At 37.8% G+C, this 15,535-nt stretch overlaps 2 protein-coding genes across 11 annotated transcripts in view; one reads left to right on the top strand and one right to left on the bottom strand.

Moving 5' to 3' along the window:
* IMPG1 (interphotoreceptor matrix proteoglycan 1) overlaps nt 1-6,130 on the top strand; it is a 120,400-nt gene extending 114,270 nt beyond the window's left edge. The window contains 2 exon segments of the mRNA XM_027768229.1: nt 3,058-3,130; nt 6,050-6,130. Coding sequence (XP_027624030.1) covers nt 3,058-3,130; nt 6,050-6,130 — 154 coding nt within the window.
* Nucleotides 6,131-12,341: 6,211 nt separating this feature from the next.
* The window catches only part of MYO6 (myosin VI), a 109,179-nt gene continuing 105,985 nt past the window's right edge, over nt 12,342-15,535 (bottom strand). For all 10 annotated transcript variants that reach the window (XM_027768235.1, XM_006168327.1, XM_027768242.1 and 7 more), the window contains 2 exons: nt 14,678-14,896; nt 12,342-14,166 (listed from right to left, as the gene is read on the bottom strand). In XM_027768235.1, the coding sequence (XP_027624036.1) occupies nt 13,967-14,166; nt 14,678-14,896 (419 nt within the window). In that variant the 3' untranslated portion in view covers nt 12,342-13,966. The remainder of the gene's footprint in view (nt 14,167-14,677; nt 14,897-15,535) is intronic.

Genomic DNA, 15,535 nt, shown 5'->3' with positions numbered 1-15,535 from the left:
CAAGCACACACACCCTATAGCAAAAATCTCTCTCAAAAAAAGAAAGAAAAATAGAACACTATGTAAATTGTTGTGAATATAAAATTTGAGGATTTTTCCTGTTTGCAAACAAAATAGATTTTATCATAAGAAAGTTGGAAAATACACAAAATTATGAGAAAGAAGATAAAAATCTAATTCATTATATTGACTACTGTATCTTTTGTTGTCCATTTTTATACAGAATTGGTTCTTAGAGAATTTTCTAAACCAAAATGGAATCAGATTGATTTCTTGTTTTGTAGTCAGCTATTTTTACTTAGGACATTTCCCCCACATCTTTAATGCTTTTTGTAGCATGGGTTTTAATGATCTCATCATAGTCCGTTCTCTAGATGTCTTTAACCATTCTATCCTTCATATCTGGACAGAAAGGTTAAGAGAAGTTCTTTGGAATGATGGAAAGGAGGAGAAATATAATTGGCTTTCCATTCATGAACCAGACTTGAGGATGCAGGTTGCCTTATGAGTCAGTAGGGACCATGAAGATTTCTAGTTCTCCTCAAGTCTCGTGATACCCAGACAACTTGGAACACAACATTCTGTTATGAACTGTAAACTTGGCTGCATTTTTGTTAGTCTACTTGAAAGGAAAGAAGATAGGAAAATGATGTGGAGAGACTGATTGAGAGGACGAGTCCACTGACACACAAAAGACAATTTCAACTGCTGCCATTACTTGTCGTTTTACTGCAAAGTCATTGTCATTCATTGCAATTTCACCTTTATTTTTCCTTCTATTCTTTTACTCCATTCAATATTTATGACTACACTCCATACATTTTTCATTTCCCTCCATTTTAGATGTCCTATACATAGATTTTGTTGTACTAGGAACTTACTTGGCAAAAATCTCCCAAGAATAAACAAAATTTTCATTTTTCAAGGTCCCTTTTTTGGCTTAATGAGTTCAACATTGATCACAGCTAGCCAGTACACATACACAGAAAATGTAAATCTATATCTAACAGGGTAAATTATGACTTTTCCACTTCATATCTAAAAGTTCACACTTTTTTTTAATAGGCCTAATCTGTTCTGTGACATTATTTATAATAATAAAGACTGTTTCATATTTAGAGGCCAGGTTAAATAGTGGCACAGAGTGATATTTATGAGTCTGTCTTAATAAAGTTGACGTTCATATTGTCAGTACAGCAAGGTCATAGTTTCATGACCATGCTACACCTCAGACGTGGAGTGAGGAGAAAGAAGTCTTATTTTTTTCTCTCCAGATAGCTGTTTCTAAGTTCCTTTTGAGTCCTTTCCTCACCAGATAATGAGAAAATAGGAGGAGGAAGAAGAGGGGATTTTATTTTGCTTTCTTTCCTTCATGAGAGAAAGAGAGAGAGAGAGAGAAACACAAACCCTCTCAACATTCTCACAGCACAATCCCCCTCAGCCTTCCCAGGCAGCCAGGTGGACTGTGGAACAGAATCCATGATCTTCCATCTGGGTTCGGTTTCACTTGAGCAGTGCACCACCAAGCCAGCTCAGATAGGATTTTAATATAGGCCCATCCAGCTGTTATAACTTATTCTGATTAATAATCTGAGTAATCACTTCAGGCAATTCAGTTACATTAGCATATATAGTGACGTACAACTGTCTTGGTTTCACCGTGTCCTTTGGAAAGTTTCTAGTCCCATAGTCTCCTCGCCTGTGGTCTCCTAGTTCTGACCCTGGGTATCTGACCTTCCCTCTAGTATTCTCAGAACCTCCGTATCTCCCAATCAAGGCAAATAGAAACTCACCATACTGCTCTAGCTGGTTAAATGGGGATAAAGAACTTGTTATTCAACCTCCGTAAACTACACTTCTTTCCCTTCCCTGCTTTCTTTCCATCAATAGGATCAATAGGGCTACAATAGGATTTCCCTCCTTCTCACTTTTCCGAAATTATAATGGACAGAATGTTGGAAGAAAAAAAAAGAAGAGAGCAATGACCTGATAAGGGAACATAAATAGGAAGGTAGCAGGCCAGCTCAGAGATTGGTGGTTGAGTAAGCTGAATCCCACACGTGGCCAATACCATGGTTTGAATCCTGGACCTGGCAGCTTGAGGAACATGCCAAATGCATGTGTGTGCATGCCCCCTATCCCAACAGGATGAGAAGATGGAGGAGAGGAGGTGGCAATGTGGTCATTTCCCTCGGAGAGTGCTTTCTTGCTTTCCCTCTCTCTCTCTCTCTCTCTCTCTCTGGATGAGCACACATGCCCTCTGGCAAATTAAAAAAAAAAAAGTGTCTCCTAAATATTAAACCCATTTTATGATATAAAAACTCAAGTAGTAAAACTCATGAAATAAAAACCATGTCTATACTACAACAGAAATATAAAAGTCTGGAATAATATACATCACATTTTTTAACATTTTTATTTTAAAATTTTATGACCAAATGCTATTTTGATTTCTGAGTTGTTCAGCAACCACAACTCAGAACTTACTTACTTGAGGGGCCAGCAGATGGCATAAATGGTTACGTTGCTTGACTTCCATGTAGTCGCCCTAGGTTCGATGACCAGACCCAATGGCTTAAAACTCACTCTGGGCACATGTGCACGTGTGCCCAAAGTCCCAAGAGGAGAATGGAGGAGAACAGATTGCAGCATGTCCATCTCCCCATGGGGTTGGGGGTGATTTCTCACTTTCTGTCTGTCTCTGTTTCACCAGTGAGCGCACATGCTATATCACAAAAATCTTCCCCCCAAAAATAAAAACTTACTTGAAAAATAAGTCCACTTTCTGCAAACTGAATTTATCCCCTCGTCTTTCCCATGAGCTCCCTGCAATCCTTCTAAGACCAGGGCCTAAAAATATAGTAAGGCAACTGAATGGCAAGACTCGGGGGAGAGGCAAAAAGCACACTTCCTCCAACTCAAGTGGACTCCACCTGCAAAAATGTGCTATCCATTTTCATTTGTCACAATTTAAAAAGTAAAACCGTAGAAAGCTATAGTTATTAATTTTGATAAACCCAGGAAAAAAGGATATCATGCCTTTGCTTTCTTTTGTAGGTTACCAGATCACTATAAAAATCAAGCATATGAAACGAGTGTTGAAAAGCTCCAACATCAGCAAAATATCAAGGTAAAAATTATACTTTCTACATTGGTTTTAATTGCTAAATTTGAGTTTTGAAGGAAATTAAAAACACTCTTGTACCTAATCCTTGTTTTAAATAGAGGTGAACAAATATATAGATGCTTTATTTAGTGTCCTAAATGATGTCTCTTCTAAAATACTCACCTTCTCACCTTTTCTTTTTTTTTTTTTTGCCATGAAGTCACCAGAGACAAAGAGAGAGAGGAAGAAAGCACCTGCCACCCCCGTGGGCTGTGGTCACAACCCCTTGTCCATTTTTTCACCCGTCTGGGATTTGGGGCACATAAAAACAAGTCTGGCATGTTTTTCTGTCCTCCAGAGTTGGGATTTTAATTGTGTGGGCAGCCATTTGGGGTCTGGCTCCCTTACGTATTAGGCCATGGAGCTAGCCCAAAGCACTTTTCCTTTATTCACTAGTTTTTACTATTGTTTTAAGAAGAGTAAATAAAGATATTTCCTGGTGCAAGAAGGATAAAGACAGAAGGCTGACTTTAACTGAAATGCACAGATAAAACAACAAAATAACAGAAACAATCCAAGTAATTTGTTCCCAAACTTTTATTTTTAATAAAAGTGGTTTTTATCCAATGCATTTCAACAGGATTGAACTTCTCATGATAATTCCTGGCACTGAAGTAATTTCATGCCATTTTTTTTCAGATCCTTTTCATTTCAAATAATAGTTAGCTAAAGCAAAATTACTTTTTGAAAAAGACTGTAGTAGCATGATTTGTGAATAATGACTACTTTGAAAAACTCCAAAAAGTTTGTCCTCAGATAAGTGCTCCTTCTATTGTCCTAAATGTCTCTTCTAAAATATTCGATCAACTTATTTTATTGAAATAGTTTTATTTTACAAAGGAAAATAACACTTGTGTACAACCAGATTATACAGAGCTAACTTTTTTTTAGAGAAATTTTTGCTGTAGGATTCATACACTCACCAAAGAGACAGAGAGACACAGAGGGGACAGAAAGTGAGAAATCACCCCCCTCCCAGGGGGATGGCCACACTATAATCCCTTCTCCTCTATTCTCCTTTAGGGATTTTGGACTTGCACACACACTCACCCAGGGTTAGTTTCAAGACACTGGGTCTGGGACGTGAGCCGCTGTCGACTACCTGGGAGTCCAGCGACATAACCATTACACCATCTGCTGGTCCCCAGAATTAGATAACTTTTAAAATATAGCTTTGGAGAATAAAACATTGAGCAACTTTTAGCCTAAAATTACTTTTTTTTTTTTTTTGGTTCTTGGCAGAGGGTGTGTGTGCTTTCTGTAGAGGGTCGAGGGAGAAAGAGGGAAGGGAAAGTGAGAAATCACTCCGCAGGGGGGATGGTCATGCCACAATCCCTTTTTTCCATTCTGCTCTGAGGATTTGGAGCACACATGCACACGTGTCCAGTGTGAGTTTCAAGGTCTTAGGTCTGGGACTCAAACTGCAGTCAGCTATGTGGGAATCCACTGCCTTAACCACTACACCACCTGCTGGCCCCCAAAATTTTACCTATTCTTAGTGAAAACAATGGGTTTGTTATTAGCCAACATCTACAATACCTGAGATCCATAACGCTAGATGAAGACAAATACCTCAAAGTTACATTTGGAAAATTTATCAGAGTCAGTATACACTCAAGAAGGATACTGAGGCAATCACACCAAATACTAATCATAATTTATGTATACAAGTGCACAGTGGGAATAGTGTGTGCCATTTTAATGTCCTTAGAGAAATTGGAATAACAGAAAGTCTGGGCGAGGACCATAAAAGAACAATAGGACACATAATCTTTCATTGACCAAATAACCAAATACTTGGATTGCTTCTGTTTTGATTGTTTTGTTTTCCAAAAGTGTATTTAAAATTTTAGCTAGGATAAAGCAAACACCATCTAAATCCTCAAATAGCAGATAGAATTATGTTCCCAATTCAGGGTCTGCCCAAAAGCCTAGTGGTTAAGGAAACTGCATTCCATATAGCTGACCATGGTTCTGATCCTGGCCCTGGTGGCTTGAAAAACACACTGAGCACTGTGCATCCATGCCCCAAATGCCAACAGGGTGGAGAAATGGAGAGAAGGGATTGTGATATGACGATGCCTCATTGGGGGGTACTTTCTCCCTCTCTCTCGTTTTCTGCCTTCCTATCTATCTCTGGTGAGTACACATGCCTTTTGGCAATTAAAAATTTTGAGGATTAACTTAAAAGAGGGAGATTTGCAGTGATTCAAAGGAAATGCTGGGATGGCATAATGGTTATGTTACTGGACTCCCACTTAGTCGACAGTGAAGTCCCAGACCCAGTGACTTGAAACATGCCGCACACGTGGGTGTGCATGTCCAAAATCCCAAGAGAATTGAGAAGGGATTGGAGTGTGACCATCCCCCCCCCCAGGAGGTGATTTCTTGCTTTCTGTCTCTCTAGCAAGTGCATATATCCTATTAAAAAAAAAAAAAACTCTTAAAAAAAAAGGAAATGCTCATTTTTACAACAGGAATGAACTTGAAGATTTATTTTCTACTTCAATGAAAGAATGAGGAACCTGAAGTATCGATGCTAATTGCAGCCACATGGACTGCTGTGTGGGAAGAGATTCGGAGGACGGATGTGAATGCAATGTGTGTTGTGATAGAGTGATGGTGTCTACTGCAGTTGGTGTCTATCTTTCACTCCAGGCAACTGGCCATGCCATGCCCAGAGAAATGGGTTGGCCCGATAATCTAAATAGGTTTTTCTAGTGGGCTATAAAGTTACAAATATTTGGAGGGCATCATTAGCCTTTCAAAGAAAATATCCTAAACAACAAGCATATCCTCTCATTTACCAGTAATGGTAATACCAAACCATTAGTTTGATCTGAAGTAGCATTTCTTACATTCTCAAAATTATTTCTCTTCCAGGTAACCAAGAAGAGAGATTCCGAATTACTGAATATAGAATATGAAGAATTTAACAACCATCAAGATTGGGAAGGAAATTAAAAACTAAAAATACACATATTATCATTTTAAGCTATATCAAGAGAGATTATTTGCTTTCTCAAGGAAAAGTGTATTTACGCTGTCAATATTCTGAAGAGAGGCAGGGATGTTCACTGTTATCAGAATCCAAGCACGTGATAGAGTCCAACACAAAACCAGCACACGCTGAATTTCAAGTATAGAAAAGTCAAGTACTAGATGACTGGTGAATTCTGAGGAAAAAGATGCTTATTATCAAAACCCAAAACACAGTCAGTGAAACATATTTTGACTATTTTTGAATGATAGTCAAAGTGATAGTAAACCAGGCTTGCTTCCAATTGTCCTTAAGTATTATTCACAGATTATTTGCATCAAGTGCAACTTACTGTTTTGAGAGTCGAACAATTTATCTGATAGCAAGCTTTTTCCATGTTAGAATGTACATTTAACAGATGACTGCTTATGTAAGGAGATACAGCTCTCTTTAAACATATCAATGTATATAGTATGTGAACACTGTGGTAAGTGTATATTTGTTCCACACTACAATATCTTATATATATATTTATTTATTTATTTATTTATTTATTTATTTATACATATACACACAAGCTCAAATAACCCTGTTTTTAGGCACATTAGTTTCATATACGCTATTACTGCTTATATGGTAGATTGTTTTATTGCCAATCATTTTTGAATTGTTTTTTAAAAGAAAAAGGAACTGAGGCTCAAATATACATAAATGGCAAATATTACTTTTCTTGTTCCTACTCAGTTAAAGGAAGATGTATTGGTGGGGATGAGGGGTGGTGAGGTTGTGCTACAAAACATGACTAATTCCTGTTTTCCAGCACAGATGAACAATGTCTTCCTCTAATAATGTCTTTGAATACTTCTTCACACTAATGTTGGTGTGTGTATAACTAGACTGGCATCAAAGTAATCCAGTTCAGCTTGTTTTTAGTCTGCTACTTACTGAAAAATTCCTCTCTTTCAAATGTTCCATTATCAAATTTATCTACTGCAAAACCTTAATTTCAATAAAATATCATAAGCCCTCTACTGAGATTTATAAGACAAGTCTGTGTTTTAACTAGATATTCTCCCTCAATTTGCTTTACACATTTGATAAATAATTTTAAGCAGAGATTTTTAGAAATTAAAACATTTTTTTGTTGTTCATTTTTTTAGGTTTTTGCCATAGAGCACTGGAGCGAGAGAAAGTGAGAAATCAACCCCCAGGGAGGATGGCCACACTGCAATACCTTCTCCTCTGAGATTTTGGGCACACACATACGTGTGTCTAGCACGAGTTTCAAGCTACTGGGTCTGAGACTTGAACCATGGTCGGTCATGTGGGAGTCTAGTGTTTTAACCACCACGCCACTGCCTGGCCCCAAGCACAGAGATTTTTATTGCTGCCCAAAGCCAGCAAAACAGTAAATATCAGCAGCAATTTAACAGTAAATTTCAATAATTAAAACAAGGCTGCCTGGTCTTGCAGTCTAGTTATCAAGAAAGTCCGATTCCACATGGTCACCTCACAATTCGAGTCCTGCCCCCAGCAGCTTGAAAAACATGCCAGGCATGTACATGCATGCCCCAAATTCCAACAGGATAAAGAGTGGAGAGGGGCTGCAGCATGACCATGCTCCTGTTTATCTCTGGTGAATACACTCACCCTCTGGCAATTACAAAAAAATTAGAAAATAAAAACAAAGTATTTACTTATAATGCTGACAACCTTTTAGAAAAAGGTATTTCCCCAGGCAAAAGCGATACAGACCCTTAAAAATCCACTCCTATTGGTCCCACAATGTGTAGCGTTTTATCATTATTCCTGTCCCAATATTTTCCAAAAGTCAAAATCTATGTGTGACAAAGCCTTTAAACTATGATAACAAGGTGACACAGAGCAAAGAATGGTGGCATATCACGTACCTGCCCACTTCAGAATTTTCTGGAGGAGAGACCGGCAGTTAGCATAATGGCTATGTCACTGGACTCCCACGTAGTCAACCATGGTTCGAGTCCTGGACCCAGTGGCTTAAACTCATGCCAGGTGCATGTACATGCATGCCTAAGATCCCGAGAGAAGAATGGAGGAGAAGGGATTGTGGCGTGGCCATCCCCCCTGGGGGGTGATTCTCGCTTTCTGTCTCTCTGGCGAGCGCACGCACCCTATAGCAAAAACCTCTCCCCCCCCCAAAAAAAAAAAATAGAATTTTTTGGAGGAAAACAAACTTGCTAGAAGCATGATAGGCCAACTAAAAAAGCATGAAAAATTTTAATAGAGAAAGTGATCTACCCTAATCCCCTCTTGGTAATATGCTCTCCACCCTCTGTAATTCAGTTGTGCTCTAGTTAGTATAGGGAATATCGTTTCTGATGGGGAAAGAGAAGTAGGTAAATACTCTGTGGGAAGAATTCCTCTTCTGTGGTAAAGTGCTTCTTTTTTGCATCACCCATCTTTTAGACTGATCTTTTCCAACCAGCCAGTAAACTGCTGGTGAGGTAAGACAGCCAGTTTCCAGGTACTCTGAGGTCCACCAAGATCATGTCGGGTTCCAGAAGAGGGCCATGGAGGAGGCGTTATAGATCAGCTGTATTGAAAGCCCTACAGAGATGGACTGTCCTTGAGACTCCAATTTTGCATACCTGTGTTTTCTAACAAATTAGTAAGGGCCTAAGGAAAGGCAACCGAGATTTATTTGGTTTGTCTCTTATGTAGGTAAAATTGTTTTTTATTGCCTGTTCTCCAGATGGAGATCACACAGGAGTTTGGAGCCAAAGCTCAAAGTATCAATCACCTTGAGTTTTTTGCCTGTTCTCATAACCACCTACCGAAAGCAGGGCTCCAGCCCTGATAAATGGATGAAGCTTCTAGATTACAGACTTCTCCAGTGTATTCCACCTAGGACATGGCCAATAACTGGGGCCAGCAAGTGGTATAGTGGTTAAGCCACGGGACTCCTATATGGCCAACCACGATTTGAGTCCCAAACCTGGCAACTTATAAAAACCACAGGAATGTGTGTGCATGCCCAAAATCCCAGGAGGAAAATGGAGGAGGAGGGATTGCAGCATGGCCTTCCCCCTGGGGGTGATTTCTCATTCCCTCTCACTGTGTCTCTCTGTCTCTCTCTTCTCTGGTGAGCACACACACACCCTACAGCAAAAACCTTAAAAAAAAAAAAAAAAAAAACACACCAAAAAAATATTTAAAAAAACCTTAAAAAAAAAAAAAAAAAGACACAGCCAATACATATCTAACACACACAGTGCTGTTTATGACACCCTATAACTGTATTTAAAAAAAAAAAAAAAAACACAAGATGCAAGAGGAAGTTCTACATAGAAAGCATTTATTATTTGTTTTTCTAGTACACCAGTATTTTAGGAAAGTATGAGACATACATTTTTAATAAAATGAGGAAAAACTATGTAACAGTTGTAACTAGATGAACATTCAGAAGTGAAAGAAAATGGCCAATTCATCAGCCTACTTGTGGTTTGAAGGTGAGATTCTGCATTGGTATAAATTAGGATTAAAGATTCTCCTTTCCAATGTGCATTAATTTTTCCTACTTATCTCCTGAAAAACTTCTGAGACAACCAAATTTACTTCATGCATTAGGTACTAATGAGGAAAAAAGAACACATTAATTTGAATTGAACTTAATCATATTCTAAGATGTGGCTCCAAGATGGCTAGGCTCTACGTCTCAAAGTCTCGGCACTGTGCCCTCCCATGCAGCCGAGGTCCAGGTTACTCACTGCCGATGCTCTCCAGGGTGGCAGCACTGCTCCTAAAGGCTAGGAACTTAAACACTAGGTGTATCTTTGACCCAAGTGTCACTAACCACAGGTTCTGCTCTTGTGTTACACACAACTCATTCTACAACAGCAAAGACCTAAGAGCGGTTTGTCGCCTAAAATGGATCAGAAGGGTTTTCAGTCTGGGATGCAGAGTTTTCCAAAGCCATCTTGTTTCTTCCTCTCCAACCCTGCTCTTCTCTTTCTTATGACAACTGCTTCCCTCAATTTGTGCATAGTTTTAGATATTGTCTGTCCTCCCCTCCCCCCGTGAGTTTATCTTCTAGGAAAAATTAAACTCTCAATCTTTATTATTACTGATAAGTATCAATAGAAGAAACCTGGATGTAAAATGAAAGAAGAGCAGCCCCTTTATAAATCCTCAGGGGGTAGGGGGACGAGGGGGGCAACGCCGGTAAAAACTTCTGATTTTTCTTACTACACAATTGGAGCAAAGGCATTTGTGTCGTTTCACCATTTAGAACTCAATTGACTTCCCTAGATCTCTGTTGTTTCTTGCATAAAAGAACATCATTGACATTATATTAACTGATTACTCAATAAATATTTATTCCACTGATCCAAGTATTCTAAAGCTACTTCAGGTAAATAAACTAAAGATCTACATACTCGAATCCCCTGAGAACCAGTTATAACCTGTGAATGGAAATATTTTTGTAATATCCAGTTAATAAAGCCCTACAAACAATACTCATTATTCTTCTCTGTGAGTTTCTATTACCTAAGCGTCCACAGACACCACCTATTGTTCACTGAAGTTAATCTTTGGGCCAGTCCCAGTAGCACAGGCAGGAGGGTGCTGCTGTACAGTGCGGAGGCCCTACAGATGACGAGGGTTTCGTTTCCAGTCCAATTTCAACAGGTGAGCCAAGGTGATGCACACTTGTATTCCTAGCTAACTGGGAGGCTGGGGCAAGAGACATAGCATAAAAAATCTCTCTCTCCTATTTCCTTATTAAATTTTACTTGCTAGTTTCAGAAAAAAAATAAAATCTCTCTCTGTCCCATTCCCTCCTATACTCATTAAAAAGCAACATTTTTTTTTTTTTTTGCTTTCTTACAAAATGAAACTATGTTACCGGAAAGAATGAACTATAAAAAAGTCATTACAGAAGCAGATTGTAACAGAATATTTTATTTTTTCTCCATAGAGTCCTCTGAGAAGGTGCTATCTCCCCACCTTCACAACTAAGAAAACTCAGTCTTCTCTTAACATATATGAATTAGAGGAACTTCCTTTTCTCCATGAGTATCCACAGCTCCTAATACACTTCTCCTCTGTGCTAGTAGGAAGGGATTACACTGTAACTGAATTGAATGTGAAAACATTTAGTCCTCTCATTTTTAGGACTGTAAGTATGCTACCTTTGCAAAACATACACTATGGAAGGACCTGGTATTAAATGAGACAAGCATTAAGAGAAGATGAGTTTATTACACAACACTAAATTTCTCATTTTAAATCTCAGTTAGCATGCCTGATTAAAATACAAGTTAATTTTCTTTTGATTCCCATAGTCTTCACCTAGCACTGATGGGACTGATTGTGAACAGGGCAAAAGAGCCCCTTCAACATCTTTTGGAACATTTCTGCCCTTGCCCTTGCCCTTTAGAGGTTTCGGGTCCTAGATTTCTCCAGCACAGGGGCTTCAGTTTGCATGTCTATGAGATGTAGGTTACTCTATTTGAATTAGGGCAGTTCTCCTGGTAGCCAAAATTAACTCAGGAGACAATTTTAAATGGGTATCTTCTAGGCCAGCTGTGTGACATAATTAGAAAAAAAAAATGGCTTAAGATTAACTCTAAATGTACCATTAGAGTCAAAAGCTAAAAACCTTTAACAATGCTTTGTGGTGACATATCTCGTACAAAATTTTCAAGAAATTAACTCCTCTCACTATAATCATTTTAACCATTGCATTAAATTTTCCAGTGGTATCAATATATCTAGGAGATACATAAAACTATTTCTGAAAAGTATACTGAAGTAACAGGTCATTAAAAATCAATTTGATTACTAAATTTTATTTGAAGACTTTACTTGTTACTGGTGAGGACACTAAGCTTATCATTCATTATTCTTTTTCATTTTTAAGAGAGATTTTTTTTGCTATAGGGTGCATGTACTCGCCAGAAAGAGAGAAAGTGAGAAATCACTCCTAGGAGGAATGGCCATGCCACAAGCCCTTTTCCTCCATTCTTCTCTTGGGTTCTCGGGTACACATGCACCTATGTCCAGTGTAAGTTTAAGCCACCAGGTCCGGGACTTGAACTGCAGTCAACTACATGGGAATCTAGCGATGTAACCACTATGCCCACCACTATGCTGTCTGCTGGTTCCTATCATTCACTATTCTATACAAACAAAATACCAATTAAAGGCAAGAGATGGAAGAGAGAAAACAGGTCATTTATTTCAGTAACTACACCTTCTGTCACCAATAAGAGGGACCAAATGACCCAAAGGTGAATAAGTCAATGCAGAAATACAACCTCCAAAAGATCATCACATTCACATTTTCAATTAATAGCACAGACAGGACCATTTCATTTCTTTAACACAAGACAATCACTTACACAGTATCATAATAAATAAATATTTCTGTACTAAGACAGTATGAGAAGCAACTCTGAAACAGTGTCTGTAGCCCACAAACACTGATCTAATCAGCTAGAAAATATTTTCCTAGCTGAGATATTTTCTCTAGAAAAAAAAAAAATCACCAGAATTTTATTTAACAGGTTAGTGTCCTTAAAAAACAGGAAAATAAAAGTGCAGAGAGTAATTTCACTTTCTAATTGCATCCTAAAATACAACCAAGACTCCTTAGAATTATGTTAACCTAACTCCTTGATGTATTTTTTGTCTGTAAATTCAGAATATGAAAGTCATATTAACTTTGAAACTGCTGACATGTGATCAAAACTAACAGCACACAAAGAAAACTTTTTAAAAATTGTTATGTGAAACAAGCAATTACTAAGTACAAGGCTTTTGAGTTACAAAGCTTATAAAACAGCTCTACAATTGCCAATATCTCAAAGGCCAGAAAAGACACTTAGGAATTTTTTTTTTAAAAAAAGAAAGATATCAGAGGCAGAACATCAATTTATATCATATGAAACAACTTGGACAAGATTCTGATACCAAAATCACAGCTGAGATGAAGTTGAAAGAATATTTTAATTCAGCCCAGTTAAGCCAAAGTACGACCTAAAATCTATTTCCTTTTCTAAGTGAAACAAAACTTAATCTCAAAACTTTTAGGCATTTCAACAGGCTGGATTTCCTTTAATTATCCATGAAATATAAAAAGAATATTCTGATAGCAATGCACAATATGCTAGAAGAGAAAAATCTGTGCAGTACCTTCTTTATCAAGAATACATTAAGTCTCTTTCTAGAATTCTAGAACTTAGGAAGAACTGGTTTCACTCATATACCAAGACAAACTGCAAAGGAAAAATATTAGAATTTTCACCTGTGGAGGAAATTTCCATAAATTTCTGAAACAGTTAGTAAAGAAAGTACACCACTTTTCCAACCGAAACATCGGCCTCTTGAGCATGTTAAGTGCCTTAATTTTTGTAAGAAATGTAAGCTAAGGTTTCACTGCTCCAGTTAAATGGTACTGTACCATTCTTAACAAGGAAGTACTGTAGTTTTGAATTTTTAAAAATCCTCTTCCTAAGTAACATTGTAACCACAATGGACTTAAGAGGGTCTATTGGCAGAGGATGAAAAATGTCAGAATCTGTCCAAGTGTAACAAGTATTAGAATCACAAGAGGCTTAATGAAGAGTTACGGCTGAATACAGGAAAATAATTTTTAGGTCCCAAGTTCATTACCATAATTAACCCTAAACAAATGAACAAAAAGCCATGATTAATAAAATCTGTTCACTTTGTGTAAGTAATTCTAACATGATTGTTGGAATGGTTAAACCTCTGGGGCCCACACCCTACCGAGTGCTGTGGGAAAGACTCCCATCTAGAAGGTTAACGTGCAACATCTACTTTAACAGATTCTGCAGCATGGCTGTTGCATATGTGGGCCGAGCCTGTCTGCTCTCAATTGCATTCTGAAGGTACTGGATGCCTCCACAGCGCTCCCAGATTTCTTCGAACTGCCTTGGCAAGATCTCAGCCCCGCGCTTTCGGGTCAGGCCAGTCTCTTCGAGATTGAGCTCACACATCTCCATGTCATCCTTACCTGCAGACACAAGATGCCAGAGGATGACCAGAACTCTCTTTCGAAACCATTTTTTTTTTAAACTTTACTCCTGAACTACCAATTCTCATATATTTGAGAACTCTTTAAGACTTAATTTTCTTCCTCTGTGATGACAACCTAATAAATGAACCAAAACAACTTAAATATGTGCCCCACAAAAAACTCTTTCAAAATTTATAAGCACTGCAGTTAATCAAATGAAGTTGTCAAGTTTAATTAAAAATAAAATGTTACTTTCAACCCATTACAAATCAATAGGCACAATTAAACACCAGTGAAAAAGTTTTTAGGACACAGACAAGTTTGTATGTGCCCTAATAGGACAAATCAATCCAAGCAATTAACAAGAAATGTGATTTAACTGCAAAATTCCATTCCTTGATCCTGAATTTTAATTTTACTAAATTATATATAGAATGTCTTCAGAGGGTTTATAATCTTTGGTTTTACAAATAAACTTTTTTTTTTTTTTTACATGAATCATACACACCAGCCACAAGAAGGATGGGTGGTTTGTCAGGGTGAAGTTCCATTTGCCGGGCAATCCAGGGTCCATCAAAATGGGCGTACCACCAGCCTTTTTTCTTACTCTGAGGGTCTTTGTACTGATCAGCAGGGCGAATGAACGGGATGCGGAAGAAGCGCTGCTGTCGGTTCATTTCAATCTCCTGCTGCCTGGCAGGAAGCTGAGCTGCTGGGTTCTGCTGAGCTGTTGCACAGAACAAGGAAAGTTAGACCAGCGACTCAAGGGGAAAAGAAAACAGCCTTTAATCCTAAAATGTACCGAGAAGAAAACAAAAAAGGAAAGAAGAAAGGTTCCAAATAGTTACTTTAAAATAAAACATAAATATTAATTGCCTTTAAATAAATACAATACAGTGTGACTTCTTCGAATTGTCTTTTCCTAAAGGTGTTCCTCTGCATTGTAGCAAAAATATGTGCACACCCATGCACACACATTCCTCCACCAGCAACAACAAAGCTTGGCCAATTCCCATAAATGAATGTATAAGGAAGCTAAAATTAATTCACGTGGCAGGAAAGTAAACTAGTGTTATTTATTAGACATGTATTCTTCCTCCAAAGAGTTCAGGTAACTGCTGTAGAATAAGTTTTATTGAATTATTTATGATAAAACAGTAATTTCACAAATCTAAAGGATATAGATATGTGTCAATTTAATCACAATTTCCACAAGAAGTAGAAGCCATATAACAATTTCCTCTTTTCCTACCTCATTCTAGAATTTTAAATGGTCAGAATAACACAGACATTAAAACTTAGAAAACTTTACAGTATCTCCCCCCTACACACACACACAAACAAATACTCCTGTAATAATTTTCAT

This window comes from Tupaia chinensis, unplaced genomic scaffold, assembly GCF_000334495.1.
Source record: "Tupaia chinensis unplaced genomic scaffold, TupChi_1.0 Scaffold145685_1, whole genome shotgun sequence".
In the NCBI taxonomy this organism is placed as follows: domain Eukaryota; kingdom Metazoa; phylum Chordata; class Mammalia; order Scandentia; family Tupaiidae; genus Tupaia; species Tupaia belangeri.
The sequence above is the reverse complement of the archived record's forward strand: the minus strand, read 5'-3'. Positions and strand labels throughout refer to the sequence as shown.